The following is a 13,781-nucleotide window of genomic DNA, read 5'->3' as shown; positions in this document are numbered from 1 at the left end:
AGCAAATGGTAAAGGGACGCGGCACTCTCTCTTTATATATATATAGGAATGGTATATATGAAAGAGCAAATGGTAAAGGGACCCGGCACTCTCTCTTTATATATATATAGGAATGGTATATATGAAAGAGCAAATGGTAAAGGGATATGGCACTCTCTTTATATATATATAGGAATGGCATATATGAAAGAGCAAATGGTAAAGGGACGCGGCACTCTCTCTTTATATATATATAGGAATGGTATATATGAAAGAGCAAATGGTAAAGGGACGCGGCACTCTCTCTATATATATATATAGGAATGGTATATATGAAAGAGCAAATGGTAAAGGGACACGGCACTCTCTCTTTATATATATATAGGAATGGTATATATGAAAGAGCAAATGGTAAAGGGATACGGCACTCTCTTTATATATATATAGGAATGGTATATATGAAAGAGCAAATGGTAAAGGGACGCGGCACTCTCTCTTTATATATATATAGGAATGGTATATATGAAAGAGCAAATGGTAAAGGGACACGGCACTCTCTCTTTATATATATATAGGAATGGTATATATGAAAGAGCAAATGGTAAAGGGACGCGGCACTCTCTTTATATATATATATAGGAATGGTATATATGAAAGAGCAAATGGTAAAGGGATAGGGCACTCTCTCTTTATATATATATATAGGAATGGTATATATGAAAGAGCAAATGGTAAAGGGACGCGGCACTCTCTTTATATATATATATAGGAATGGTATATATGAAAGAGCAAATGGTAAAGGGACGCGGCACTCTCTCTTTATATATATATAGGAATGGTATATATGAAAGAGCAAATGGTAAAGGGATGCGGCACTCTCTTTATATATATATATAGGAATGGTATATATGAAAGAGCAAATGGTAAAGGGACGCGGCACTCTCTTTATATATATATAGGAATGGTATATATGAAAGAGCAAATGGTAAAGGGACGCGGCACTCTCTCTTTATATATATATATATAGGAATGGTATATATGAAAGAGCAAATGGTAAAGGGACGCGGCACTCTCTCTTTATATATATATATAGGAATTGTATATATGAAAGAGCAAATGGTAAAGGGACGCAGCACTCTCTCTTTATATATATATAGGAATGGTATATATGAAAGAGCAAATGGTAAAGGGACGCGGCACTCTCTTTATATATATATATAGGAATGGTATATATGAAAGAGCAAATGGTAAAGGGACGCGGCACTCTCTCTTTATATATATATAGGAATGGTATATATGAAAGAGCAAATGGTAAAGGGACGCGGCACTCTCTCTTTATATATATATAGGAATGGTATATATGAAAGAGCAAATGGTAAAGGGACGCGGCACTCTCTTTATATATATATATAGGAATGGTATATATGAAAGAGCAAATGGTAAAGGGACACGGCACTCTCTTTATATATATATATAGGAATGGTATATATGAAAGAGCAAATGGTAAAGGGACACGGCACTCTCTTTATATATATTTAGGAATGGTATATATGAAAGAGCAAATGGTAAAGGGACGCGGCACTCTCTCTTTATATATATATATAGGAATGGTATATATGAAAGAGCAAATGGTAAAGGGACGCGGCACTCTCTTTATATATATATATAGGAATGGTATATATGAAAGAGCAAATGGTAAAGGGACGCGGCACTCTCTCTTTATATATATATAGGAATGGTATATATGAAAGAGCAAATGGTAAAGGGACGCGGCACTCTCTATATATATATATATAGGAATGGTATATATGAAAGAGCAAATGGTAAAGGGACGCGGCACTCTCTCTTTATATATATATATATATAGGAATGGTATATATGAAAAAGCAAATGGTAAAGGGACACGGCACTCTCTTTATATATATATATAGGAATGGTATATATGAAAGAGCAAATGGTAAAGGCACGCGGCACTCTCTCTTTATATATATATAGGAATGGTATATATGAAAGAGCAAATGGTAAAGGGACGCAGCACTCTCTCTTTATATATATATAGGAATGGTATATATGAAAGAGCAAATGGTAAAGGGACGCGGCACTCTCTTTATATATATATATAGGAATGGTATATATGAAAGAGCAAATGGTAAAGGGACGCGGCACTCTCTTTATATATATATAGGAATGGTATATATGAAAGAGCAAATGGTAAAGGGACGCGGCACTCTCTCTTTATATATATATATATATATAGGAATGGTATATATGAAAGAGCAAATGGTAAAGGGACGCGGCACTCTCTTTATATATATATATAGGAATGGTATATATGAAAGAGCAAATGGTAAAGGCACGCGGCACTCTCTCTTTATATATATATAGGAATGGTATATATGAAAGAGCAAATGGTAAAGGGACGCAGCACTCTCTCTTTATATATATATAGGAATGGTATATATGAAAGAGCAAATGGTAAAGGGATGCAGCACTCTCTTTATATATATATATAGGAATGGTATATATGAAAGAGCAAATGGTAAAGGCACGCGGCACTCTCTCTTTATATATATATAGGAATGGTATATATGAAAGAGCAAATGGTAAAGGGACGCGGCACTCTCTCTTTATATATATATAGGAATGGTATATATGAAAGAGCAAATGGTAAAGGGACACGGCACTCTCTCTTTATATATATATAGGAATGGTATATATGAAAGAGCAAATGGTAAAGGGATACGGCACTCTCTTTAGATATATATAGGAATGGTATATATGAAAGAGCAAATGGTAAAGGGACGCGGCACTCTCTCTTTATATATATATAGGAATGGTATATATGAAAGAGCAAATGGTAAAGGGACACGGCACTCTCTCTTTATATATATATAGGAATGGTATATATGAAAGAGCAAATGGTAAAGGGATACGGCACTCTCTTTATATATATATAGGAATGGTATATATGAAAGAGCAAATGGTAAAGGGACGCGGCACTCTCTCTTTATATATATATAGGAATGGTATATATGAAAGAGCAAATGGTAAAGGGACGCGGCACTCTCTCTTTATATATATATAGGAATGGTATATATGAAAGAGCAAATGGTAAAGGGACACGGCACTCTCTCTTTATATATATATAGGAATGGTATATATGAAAGAGCAAATGGTAAAGGGATACGGCACTCTCTTTATATATATATAGGAATGGTATATATGAAAGAGCAAATGGTAAAGGGACGCGGCACTCTCTCTTTATATATATATAGGAATGGTATATATGAAAGAGCAAATGGTAAAGGGACACGGCACTCTCTCTTTATATATATATAGGAATGGTATATATGAAAGAGCAAATGGTAAAGGGACGCGGCACTCTCTTTATATATATATATATAGGAATGGTATATATGAAAGAGCAAATGGTAAAGGGATACGGCACTCTCTCTTTATATATATATATAGGAATGGTATATATGAAAGAGCAAATGGTAAAGGGACGCGGCACTCTCTTTATATATATATATAGGAATGGTATATATGAAAGAGCAAATGGTAAAGGGACGCGGCACTCTCTCTTTATATATATATAGGAATGGTATATATGAAAGAGCAAATGGTAAAGGGACGCGGCACTCTCTTTATATATATATATAGGAATGGTATATATGAAAGAGCAAATGGTAAAGGGACGCGGCACTCTCTTTATATATATATAGGAATGGTATATATGAAAGAGCAAATGGTAAAGGGACACGGCACTCTCTCTTTATATATATATAGGAATGGTATATATGAAAGAGCAAATGGTAAAGGGACGCGGCACTCTCTCTTTATATATATATATAGGAATGGTATATATGAAAGAGCAAATGGTAAAGGGATACGGCACTCTCTCTTTATATATATATAGGAATGGTATATATGAAAGAGCAAATGGTAAAGGGACGCGGCACTCTCTTTATATATATATATAGGAATGGTATATATGAAAGAGCAAATGGTAAAGGGACGCGGCACTCTCTGTATATATATATATAGGAATGGTATATATGAAAGAGCAAATGGTAAAGGGACGCGGCACTCTCTCTATATATATATATAGGAATGGTATATATGAAAGAGCAAATGGTAAAGGGACGCGGCACTCTCTCTTTATATATATATATATAGGAATGGTATATATGAAAGAGCAAATGGTAAAGGGACGCGGCACTCTCTCTTTATATATATATATAGGAATGGTATATATGAAAGAGCAAATGGTAAAGGGACGCAGCACTCTCTCTTTATATATATATAGGAATGGTATATATGAAAGAGCAAATGGTAAAGGGACGCGGCACTCTCTTTATATATATATATAGGAATGGTATATATGAAAGAGCAAATGGTAAAGGGACGCGGCACTCTCTCTTTATATATATATAGGAATGGTATATATGAAAGAGCAAATGGTAAAGGGACGCGGCACTCTCTCTTTATATATATATAGGAATGGTATATATGAAAGAGCAAATGGTAAAGGGACGCGGCACTCTCTCTTTATATATATATATAGGAATGGTATATATGAAAGAGCAAATGGTAAAGGGACGCGGCACTCTCTTTATATATATATATATATATATAGGAATGGTATATATGAAAGAGCAAATGGTAAAGGGACGCGGCACTCTCTTTATATATATATATAGGAATGGTATATATGAAAGAGCAAATGGTAAAGGGACACGGCACTCTCTTTATATATATATAGGAATGGTATATATGAAAGAGCAAATGGTAAAGGGACGCGGCACTCTCTCTTTATATATATATATAGGAATGGTATATATGAAAGAGCAAATGGTAAAGGGACACGGCACTCTCTTTATATATATATATAGGAATGGTATATATGAAAGAGCAAATGGTAAAGGGACGCGGCACTCTCTCTTTATATATATATATAGGAATGGTATATATGAAAGAGCAAATGGTAAAGGGACACGGCACTCTCTTTATATATATATATATATATATATATATATATATATAGGAATGGTATATATGAAAGAGCAAATGGTAAAGGGGCGCGGCACTCTCTCTTTATATATATATATATAGGAATGGTATATATGAAAGAGCAAATGGTAAAGGGACACGGCACTCTCTCTTTATATATATATAGGAATGGTATATATGAAAGAGCAAATGGTAAAGGGACGCGGCACTCTCTCTTTATATATATATAGGAATGGTATATATGAAAGACCAAATGGTAAAGGGACGCGGCACTCTCTCTTTATATATATATATATATATATATATATAGGAATGGTATATATGAAAGAGCAAATGGTAAAGGGACGCGGCACTCTCTCTTTATATATATATAGGAATGGTATATATGAAAGAGCAAATGGTTAAGGGACACGGCACTCTCTTTATATATATATAGGAATGGTATATATGAAAGAGCAAATGGTTAAGGGACTTTAAAGTCAAAATCAAGTGTTATTTAGACAGAGCCTGCAACTTTCATATTTACTTCTATTATTAAAGGGACATTCCAGCCAAAATTGAAATCCACATGGATGCATTTCAGTTATGAATAGAAGCATTCTTGTAATATACATGTATTAACAAAATGCTTCTAATAAAAGCTATAGCTAAAGTTTATTTAAGTATGCACCGTGCACCAGCATTTTAAACACAGCACTTGTTCAGAGACCCTAAGGTGCTTGTAACATCTGGTAATAACTCAATTTGTTAATTGCTGACATGATACAAGCCCCACTGGCACTCTGAGCAGCTGCAGTATTTAAAATGCTGTTGCACTGAGAATGTATAACTGTGCTTCACATGCACGTGCAGAGAAACACTAAAACAGTGATAACATTTACTAGAAGCATTTTTGCCAATACATGTATATTGCAAATATGTTTCTATTCAAATATGTAATTCATCTATGTGCATTTAAATTTTGACCATAAATGTCCCTTTAAATGTTTTTTGGCCTTGTGGTATTGTTTGCTGAAGAGCAAACTTAGGAGCTCAGGCATGTGCATGTGTCTTTAGCAGGGTTTGCTATAATGTTTGTAGTTAATATATACATTGTCTTTTGGGTGGAACAGAGAAAATAATTTAGTACAATATACCTTTAAACAGACTGAGAAGGTTAAGGCCCAACTTTATATCTATCATCAAACTGTTTCATACCAAACCCACAGAATCTTTCTTACATTTCACCATAGAAGAAAAATGATTATTATTATTTTTGTATTCACTTATTAGACTCTTTGCTCAACTCGTTATGAATATTTACACATGGGAGTGTAATGTTTCAACTGTTCCAGGAATTTCTCTTGATTTCTCTTGTGGTAACAGAATCCATCTGATCGAGGGGAGGGGGCGAGCTATTATTTGGTGTAGGTAAAGTAGGGGGTGAGTGGGTGGGATCTAGAGAACATATGGATTTTATTTGCTTACTTATGAATGTATAGCACATAACCCTTTGTCTGCTGGGGATGTCTGTAACCTGAACATACAGAACTGACAAGAGATTACAGGGATAATTAAGGGACACAAAAATGTTTTATCATGGTTCAGCTAGAGCATACAATTTTAGACAACTTTCCAATTTACTTCTATTATCTAATTTGCTTTGCTCTATTGGTATCCTTTATTGAAAAGCATACCTAGGCAGGCTCAGGAACTACGAACTAGCTGCTGATTGGTGGCTGCACAAATATACCTCTTATCATTGGCTTATTGTAAAAGTGACCATAACATACCACATTTTTAGTTAAACATTTTTAGCCTCTCCAACTCCCTACCCTTCCAATTATCCCCTCTTCAATATTGATGTGAGTCCCTCTTTCCAATTTAGTCTCCTTAAAACCCAGGATATTCCAACAACCAAGGCCATTAGGACTTTCAGGGGTGTCTGTCTAGTATCAATGATCTTATTAAACCTCCATACAATTAGGTAACAAAGCAAGATAACAATACGTGAGTGGCCCACCTGACCTTAAAACACAAGAACATTTTAACTGAAGATCGAGTACTAACGAACAAATAAAAAACATTTACTTCCCTTCTGGACTCTGCCTAAACATTAGCTACAACCTGCCCCTTTCCCCTCAATAGCTCCTCTAATATGTATGTGGGTTTTTAACAAGTAATAATATTTGCACTCTTTTTTATTCATATCTCCTTTAGTGTCATTTTGTTCTACGACCATCTATTCTACCAAACGTTTTTTTTAAAGGGGAGAATCATCTATGATCCACTTAACTAGGATCTCTCACCTTGCCAGCAAAACAACTGTACCATACAGCCTATCATGTTTTCTTAACGGTTGGGGTTTTTGCAGGCAGAGAATGTTATCGTATGAAGGGTGATAAACACTCGAGCTAAGCACATACCATCTTTGTGGACAGATAATATCCTCTTCCCTCTAAAATCTGCAAACTACAGGTGAAACTCGAAAAATTAGAATATCGTGCAAAAGTTAATTTATTTCACTAATTCAACCTAAAAGGTGAAACTAATATATGAGATAGATTCATTGCATGCAAAGCAAGATAGTTCAAGCCGTGATTTGTCATAATTGTGATGATTATGGCTTACAGCTCATGAAAACATCAAATCCACAATTCTCTATGGGGTTCAGGTCAGGCGAGTTTGCTGGCCAATCAAGCACAGTAATCCCACGGTCATTGAACCAGGTTTTGGTGCTTTTGGCAGTGTGGGCAGGTGCCAAGTCCTGCTGGAAAATGTAGTCAGCATCCCCATAGAGCTCGTCTGCGGAAGGAAGCATGAAGTGCTCCAAAATCTCCTGGTAGACTGCTGGGTTGACCCTGGACTTAATGAAGCACAGTGGATCAACACCAGCAGATGACATGGCTCCCCAAATCAACACAGACTGTGGAAACTTCACACTGGACTTCAAGCATCTTGTAGTGTGTGCCTCTCCATTCTTCCTCCATACTCTGGGTCCTTGGTTTCCAAATGAGATGCAAAATTTGCTCTCATCAGAAAAGAGGACTTTGGACCACTGAGCAACAGACCAGGTCTGTTTTTCTTTAGCCCAGGTAAGACGTTGTTTGTTGTTCGGGAGTTACTTGACAAGAGGAATACGACATTTGAAGCCCATGTCCAGAATCCGTCTGTGTGTGGTGGCTCTTGATGCACTGACTCCAGCCTAAGTCCACTCCTTGTGAAAGTCCCCAACACTTTTGAATGGCCTTTTCCTGACAATCCTCACCAGGCTGCGGTCATCCCTGCTGCTTGTGCACCTTTTTCTTCCACACTTTTCCCTTTCACATAACTTTCTATTAATGTGCTTTGATACAGCACTTTGGGAACATCCAACTTCTTTTGCAATTACCTTTTGAGACTTTCCCTTGTTATGGAGGGTGTCAATGATGGTTTTCTGCAAGACTGTCAGGTCAGCAGTCTTTCCCAAGATTGTGATACCTACTGAACCAGACTGAGAGACCATTTAAAGGCTCAGGAACCCTTTGCAGGTGTTATGGCTTAATTAGCTGATTAGATTGGGACACTTTGAGCCTAGAATATTGCACCTTTTCACAATATTCTAATTTTCTGAGATTGTGGATTTGGGGTTTTCATGAGCTGTAAGCCATAATCATCACAATTATGACAAATCACAGCTTGAACAATCTTGCTTTGCATGTAATGAGTCTATCTCATATATTAGTTTCACCTTTTATGTTGCATTAGTGAAATAAATTAACTTTTGCACGATATTCTAATTTTTCGAGTTTCACCTGTATAAACAGGGTGAACGTGTTTAATGCCTCTCCAGGCAGTGTATCCCTGCTGCTGAGGTAATCATTATGATCTCACCCTTCATCATCATACAGCAAAAGCCCCCTTGTCTTTCCTTTCTGCAGGGGTTAACAAAGGGCTTAATTACAATGAATCACCTTTTTTGTGAACAGACCCCCGGCAATCCTCTATCTGCATACCAATCTGCATACCAGTTGCCACAACTTCACTGAGCACCTGCTCCTTCACTGAAGGCCTAACCACTGCCCTGTGCTATCTTTGCTGTGCAGCAGCGGATGTGGTGGCACTATTACAGATTCTCTGCCTCGGATCTTGGTTCCCCACCTATGGTTACCGTAGGGCAGGGGAAAACAATGTATTTCAGGGGATGCCTGCTGCCTTCCCTAATGCCCACCTACCAGAAGTCCCCTGTTTTTGTATGTTTAAACATTATGTGGTTTATTCCAATCTTTAGAAAAACTTTAATGGTTTTCTACAGAAAATCACCATTAAAGTCTATGGGAAATGTTGTAGGTAAATCAGTTGATTTAAACTTTTTCTAAAAGGGGGGGGGGGGTTGATTTTATTTGCAGAATTTGATTTTCGGTTTAGGCAGCGTGGGAGGGGCACAATTCTTGCACAAAACCATGAAGTGTTTAAAGGGACAGTCAACACAAAAAAATTATTGTTTAAAAAGACAGATAATCCCTTTTATTACCCATTCCCAGTTTTACACAGAATACATGGTTATATTAATACACTTTTTATCTCTGTGATTACCTTGTATCTAAGCATCTTCTGACAGCCCCCTGATCACATGACTTTATCTATTGACTTGCATTTAAGCCATTTAGTGCATTTAGTGCTGTCGTTAGAATCCACGGGCCTGAGCACAATGTTATCTATATGGTTCACATGAACTAGCTCTCCCCTGTTGTGAAAAGCTAATAAAAAACCATGTGATAAGAGGCTGTCTTTAGGGACTTAGAAGCAAACAGAAATTTAGCGTTTTAAAGGTTATAAAGTATATTAATATAACAATGTTTTTTTTGCAAAGCTGGGGAATGGGTAGTAAAGGCGTTATCTATCTTTTTACAATTTTTGTGTTGACTGTCCCTTTAATGTCCTTTTAAAACTAGATATACAGTACCATGAGAACCAATGTGAAGAATGTCTGGAAACTGCTATCAATATAATTATCTACGAGTCACTTAAATAACAGGTGCTACTGATCTGACATCCATATGGCTAATAATGTACTACAAAACCCAGAAGACATCTTTACATAATCATATCAGTGAGTCGAGCTCCGGAGCATGCACTTACCTGAGGACAGTCTTTGATATAGTGCCCTTTGTTGAAGCAGAGATGACACAGGTAGTTTGGAGGGGGCCTCTTGCTGGGTTTTCTGTTCTCCGAGGAGAGGGAGATTTCCGAGAAATGTTCAGTTAGAGAACTCAGGCCGTCAACAATGTTATTAAGGGAGCCATAGGGAGAAGCGTTCTTGTATAGGCTGCTGCCCAGTGCCTGCAATATACAAATTCCCAGCTTGGGTTAGAATAATGTGGTTTTTATTATTTTAATTTCACCATAATTTCACTTAAAGGACCCCTCAATACAGTAGAATTGCATAATTAACACGTGCATAATTAAAAGACAATGATTTAACACCTACGTTGAATTTCAAATAAGGCAGTAGATTTTTTTCTGACAAATGTATTTTTTCTCCCATTTTCCGGCCCCCCCTGTATCATGTGACAGACATAAGCCAATCACAGACTAGTATACATATTCACTATAAGCTTGAGAACATGCTCACTAGAATCTTGTCCCCCAGAAAGTGTGCAAATAAAAACCTGTGCAAAATTTGATAATGGAAGTAAACTGGAAAGTGTCTTAAAACTGCTGCTCTTTCTGAATCATAAAAAATTATTTTGAATTGGTTGTCCATTTAAACCTGACTCAGAATAAATCTTTGCTAGATACTTCAGGATCTACTTTAAAGGAATATGAAATGTTGGGGGGTGGTATTGTGGGGTTTTTTACAGGCAAAAGAGCTGATTTCTTTGGGGCATGCCCCGCAAAAGGACCTTTTAAGGGCTGGTAAGGTAATAGAGCTGTTAACTTTTGTAATTTAGAATAGGGTAGGGCATTTTTTATATTTTGGGGGGCTTTGTTATTTTATTAGGGGGCTTAGATTAGGTGTAATTAGCTTAAAAATCTTGTAATATTTTTTTATTTTTTGTAACTTAGTTTTTTTTTATTTTTTGTACTTTAGTTAGTTTATTTAATTGTATTTCATTGTAGGTATTTGTAGATAATTAATTTATTGATAGTGTAGTGTTAGGTTTAATTGTAACTTAGGTTAGGATTTATTTTACAGGTAATTTTGTAATTATTTTAACTAGGTAGTTATTAAATAGTTATTAACTATTTAATAGCTACAGGGAGTGCAGAATTATTAGGCAAATTAGTATTTTGACCACATCATCCTCTTTATGCATGTTGTCTTACTCCAAGCTGTATAGGCTCGAAAGCCTACTACCAATTAAGCATATTAGGTGATGTGCATCTCTGTAATGAGAAGGGGTGTGGTCTAATGACATCAACACCCTATATCAGGTGTGCATAATTATTAGGCAACTTCCTTTCCTTTGGCAAAATAGGTCAAAAGAAGGACTTGACAGGCTCAGAAAAGTCAAAAATAGTGAGATATCTTGCAGAGGGATGCAGCACTCTTAAAATTGCAAAGCTTCTGAAGCGTGATCATCGAACAATCAAGCGTTTCATTCAAAATAGTCAACAGGGTCGCAAGAAGCGTGTGGAAAAACCAAGGCGCAAAATAACTGCCCATGAACTGAGAAAAGTCAAGCGTGCAGCTGCCAAGATGCCACTTGCCACCACTTTGGCCATATTTCAGAGCTGCAACATCACTGGAGTGCCCAAAAGCACAAGGTGTGCAATACTCAGAGACATGGCCAAGGTAAGAAAGGCTGAAAGACGACCACCACTGAACAAGACACACAAGCTGAAACGTCAAGACTGGGCCAAGAAATATCTCAAGACTGATTTTTCTAAGGTTTTATGGACTGATGAAATGAGAGTGAGTCTTGATGGGCCAGATGGATGGGCCCGTGGCTGGATTGGTAAAGGACAGAGAGCTCCAGTCCGACTCAGACGCCAGCAAGGTGGAGGTGGAGTACTGGTTTGGGCTGGTATCATCAAAGATGAGCTTGTGGGGCCTTTTCGGGTTGAGGATGGAGTCAAGCTCAACTCCCAGTCCTACTGCCAGTTTCTGGAAGACACCTTCTTCAAGCAGTGGTACAGGAAGAAGTCTGCATCCTTCAAGAAAAACATGATTTTCATGCAGGACAATGCTCCATCACACGCGTCCAAGTACTCCACAGCGTGGCTGGCAAGAAAGGGTATAAAAGAAGAAAATCTAATGACATGGCCTCCTTGTTCACCTGATCTGAACCCCATTGAGAACCTGTGGTCCATCATCAAATGTGAGATTTACAAGGAGGGAAAACAGTACACCTCTCTGAACAGTGTCTGGGAGGCTGTGGTTGCTGCTGCATGCAATGTTGATGGTGAGCAGATCAAAACACTGACAGAATCCATGGAGTGTCCTTGCAAAGAAAGGTGGCTATATTGGTCACTGATTTGTTTTTGTTTTGTTTTTGAATGTCAGAAATGTATATTTGTGAATGTTGAGATGTTATATTGGTTTCACTGGTAAAAATGAATAATTGAAATGGGTATATATTTGTTATTTGTTAAGTTGCCTAATAATTATGCACAGTAATAGTCACCTGCACACACAGATATCCCCCTAAAATAGCTATAACTAAAAACAAACTAAAAACTACTTCCAAAATTATTCAGCTTTGATATTAATGAGTTTTTTGGGTTCATTGAGAACATGGTTGTTGTTCAATAATAAAATTAATCCTCAAAAATACAACTTGCCTAATAATTCTGCACTCCCTGTATTGTACCTGGTTAAAATAAATACAAAGTTACCTGTATAATAAATATTAACCCTAAAATAGCTACAATGTAATTATTAATTACATTGTAGCTATCTTAGGGTTTATTTTACAGGTAAGTATTTAGTTTTAAATAGGAATAATTTATTTAAGTATAGTGTAGTGTTAGGTGTAATTGTAACTTAGGTTAGTTTTTATTTTACAGGTTAATTTCTCTTTATTTTAACTAGGTAGCTATTAAATAGTTAATAACTATTTAATAGCTATTGTACCTAGTTAAAATAAATTTAAATTTGCCTGTAAAATAAAAATAAATCCTATAATAGCTACAATATAATTATTAGGGGCACTCTTGGGCCCCTTAACAAAGACTGGACCCTGGGCAGCTGCCCCTTTTGCCCTGTGTTAAAGACGGCCCTGCAGCTGATAACATAAAATATAAAGAAATCTCAAAGCAACCTTTAACCTTTTTATTGCTGCAACCTACCTGTTTCCTAATGACAGCTTGCACCTTTTTGAAAGCCAGTAAAGAATTTAAAGGGACAGTCAACACTAAAATTGTTATGGTTTAAAAAGATAGATAACGCCTTTACTACCCATTCCCCAATTTGCACAAACAACATTGTTATATTAATATACTTTATAACTTTTAAACCTCTAAATTTCTGCCTGTTTCTAAGCCACTACAGACAGCCTCTTATCACATGCTTTTGTATTAGCTTTTCACAACAGGAGAGTACTAGTTCGGGTAGGCCATATAGATAACATTGTGCTCACTCCTGTGGGTTGTGCACAACACAGCACTAATTGGCTAAAATGCAAGTCAATAGATTATAAATAAAGTCATGTGATCAGGGGGCTGTCAGAAGATGCTTACATACAAGGTAATCACAGAGGTAAAAAGTATATTAATATAACTGTGTTGGTTATGCAAAGCTGGGGAATGGGTAATAAAGGGATTATCTGTCTTTTAAAACAATAACAATTCTAGTGTAGACTGTCCCTTTAAGCTAAACTGTTTCG

The 13,781-nt window shown here is 36.5% G+C and overlaps 1 protein-coding gene across 1 annotated transcript in view; it reads right to left on the bottom strand.

The window, feature by feature from the left end:
* ZCCHC24 (zinc finger CCHC-type containing 24) overlaps positions 1–13,781 on the bottom strand; it is a 224,241-nt gene that overhangs the window by 135,253 nt on the left and 75,207 nt on the right. Inside the window, exon 2 of the mRNA XM_053692103.1 lies at positions 10,093–10,293. Within this exon, the coding sequence (XP_053548078.1) occupies positions 10,093–10,293 (201 nt within the window). The remainder of the gene's footprint in view (positions 1–10,092; positions 10,294–13,781) is intronic.

The sequence above is a fragment of the Bombina bombina genome, chromosome 9 (assembly GCF_027579735.1).
Source record: "Bombina bombina isolate aBomBom1 chromosome 9, aBomBom1.pri, whole genome shotgun sequence".
In the NCBI taxonomy this organism is placed as follows: Eukaryota; Metazoa; Chordata; class Amphibia; order Anura; family Bombinatoridae; genus Bombina; species Bombina bombina.
This window is presented reverse-complemented; position numbering and strand designations above follow the sequence as displayed.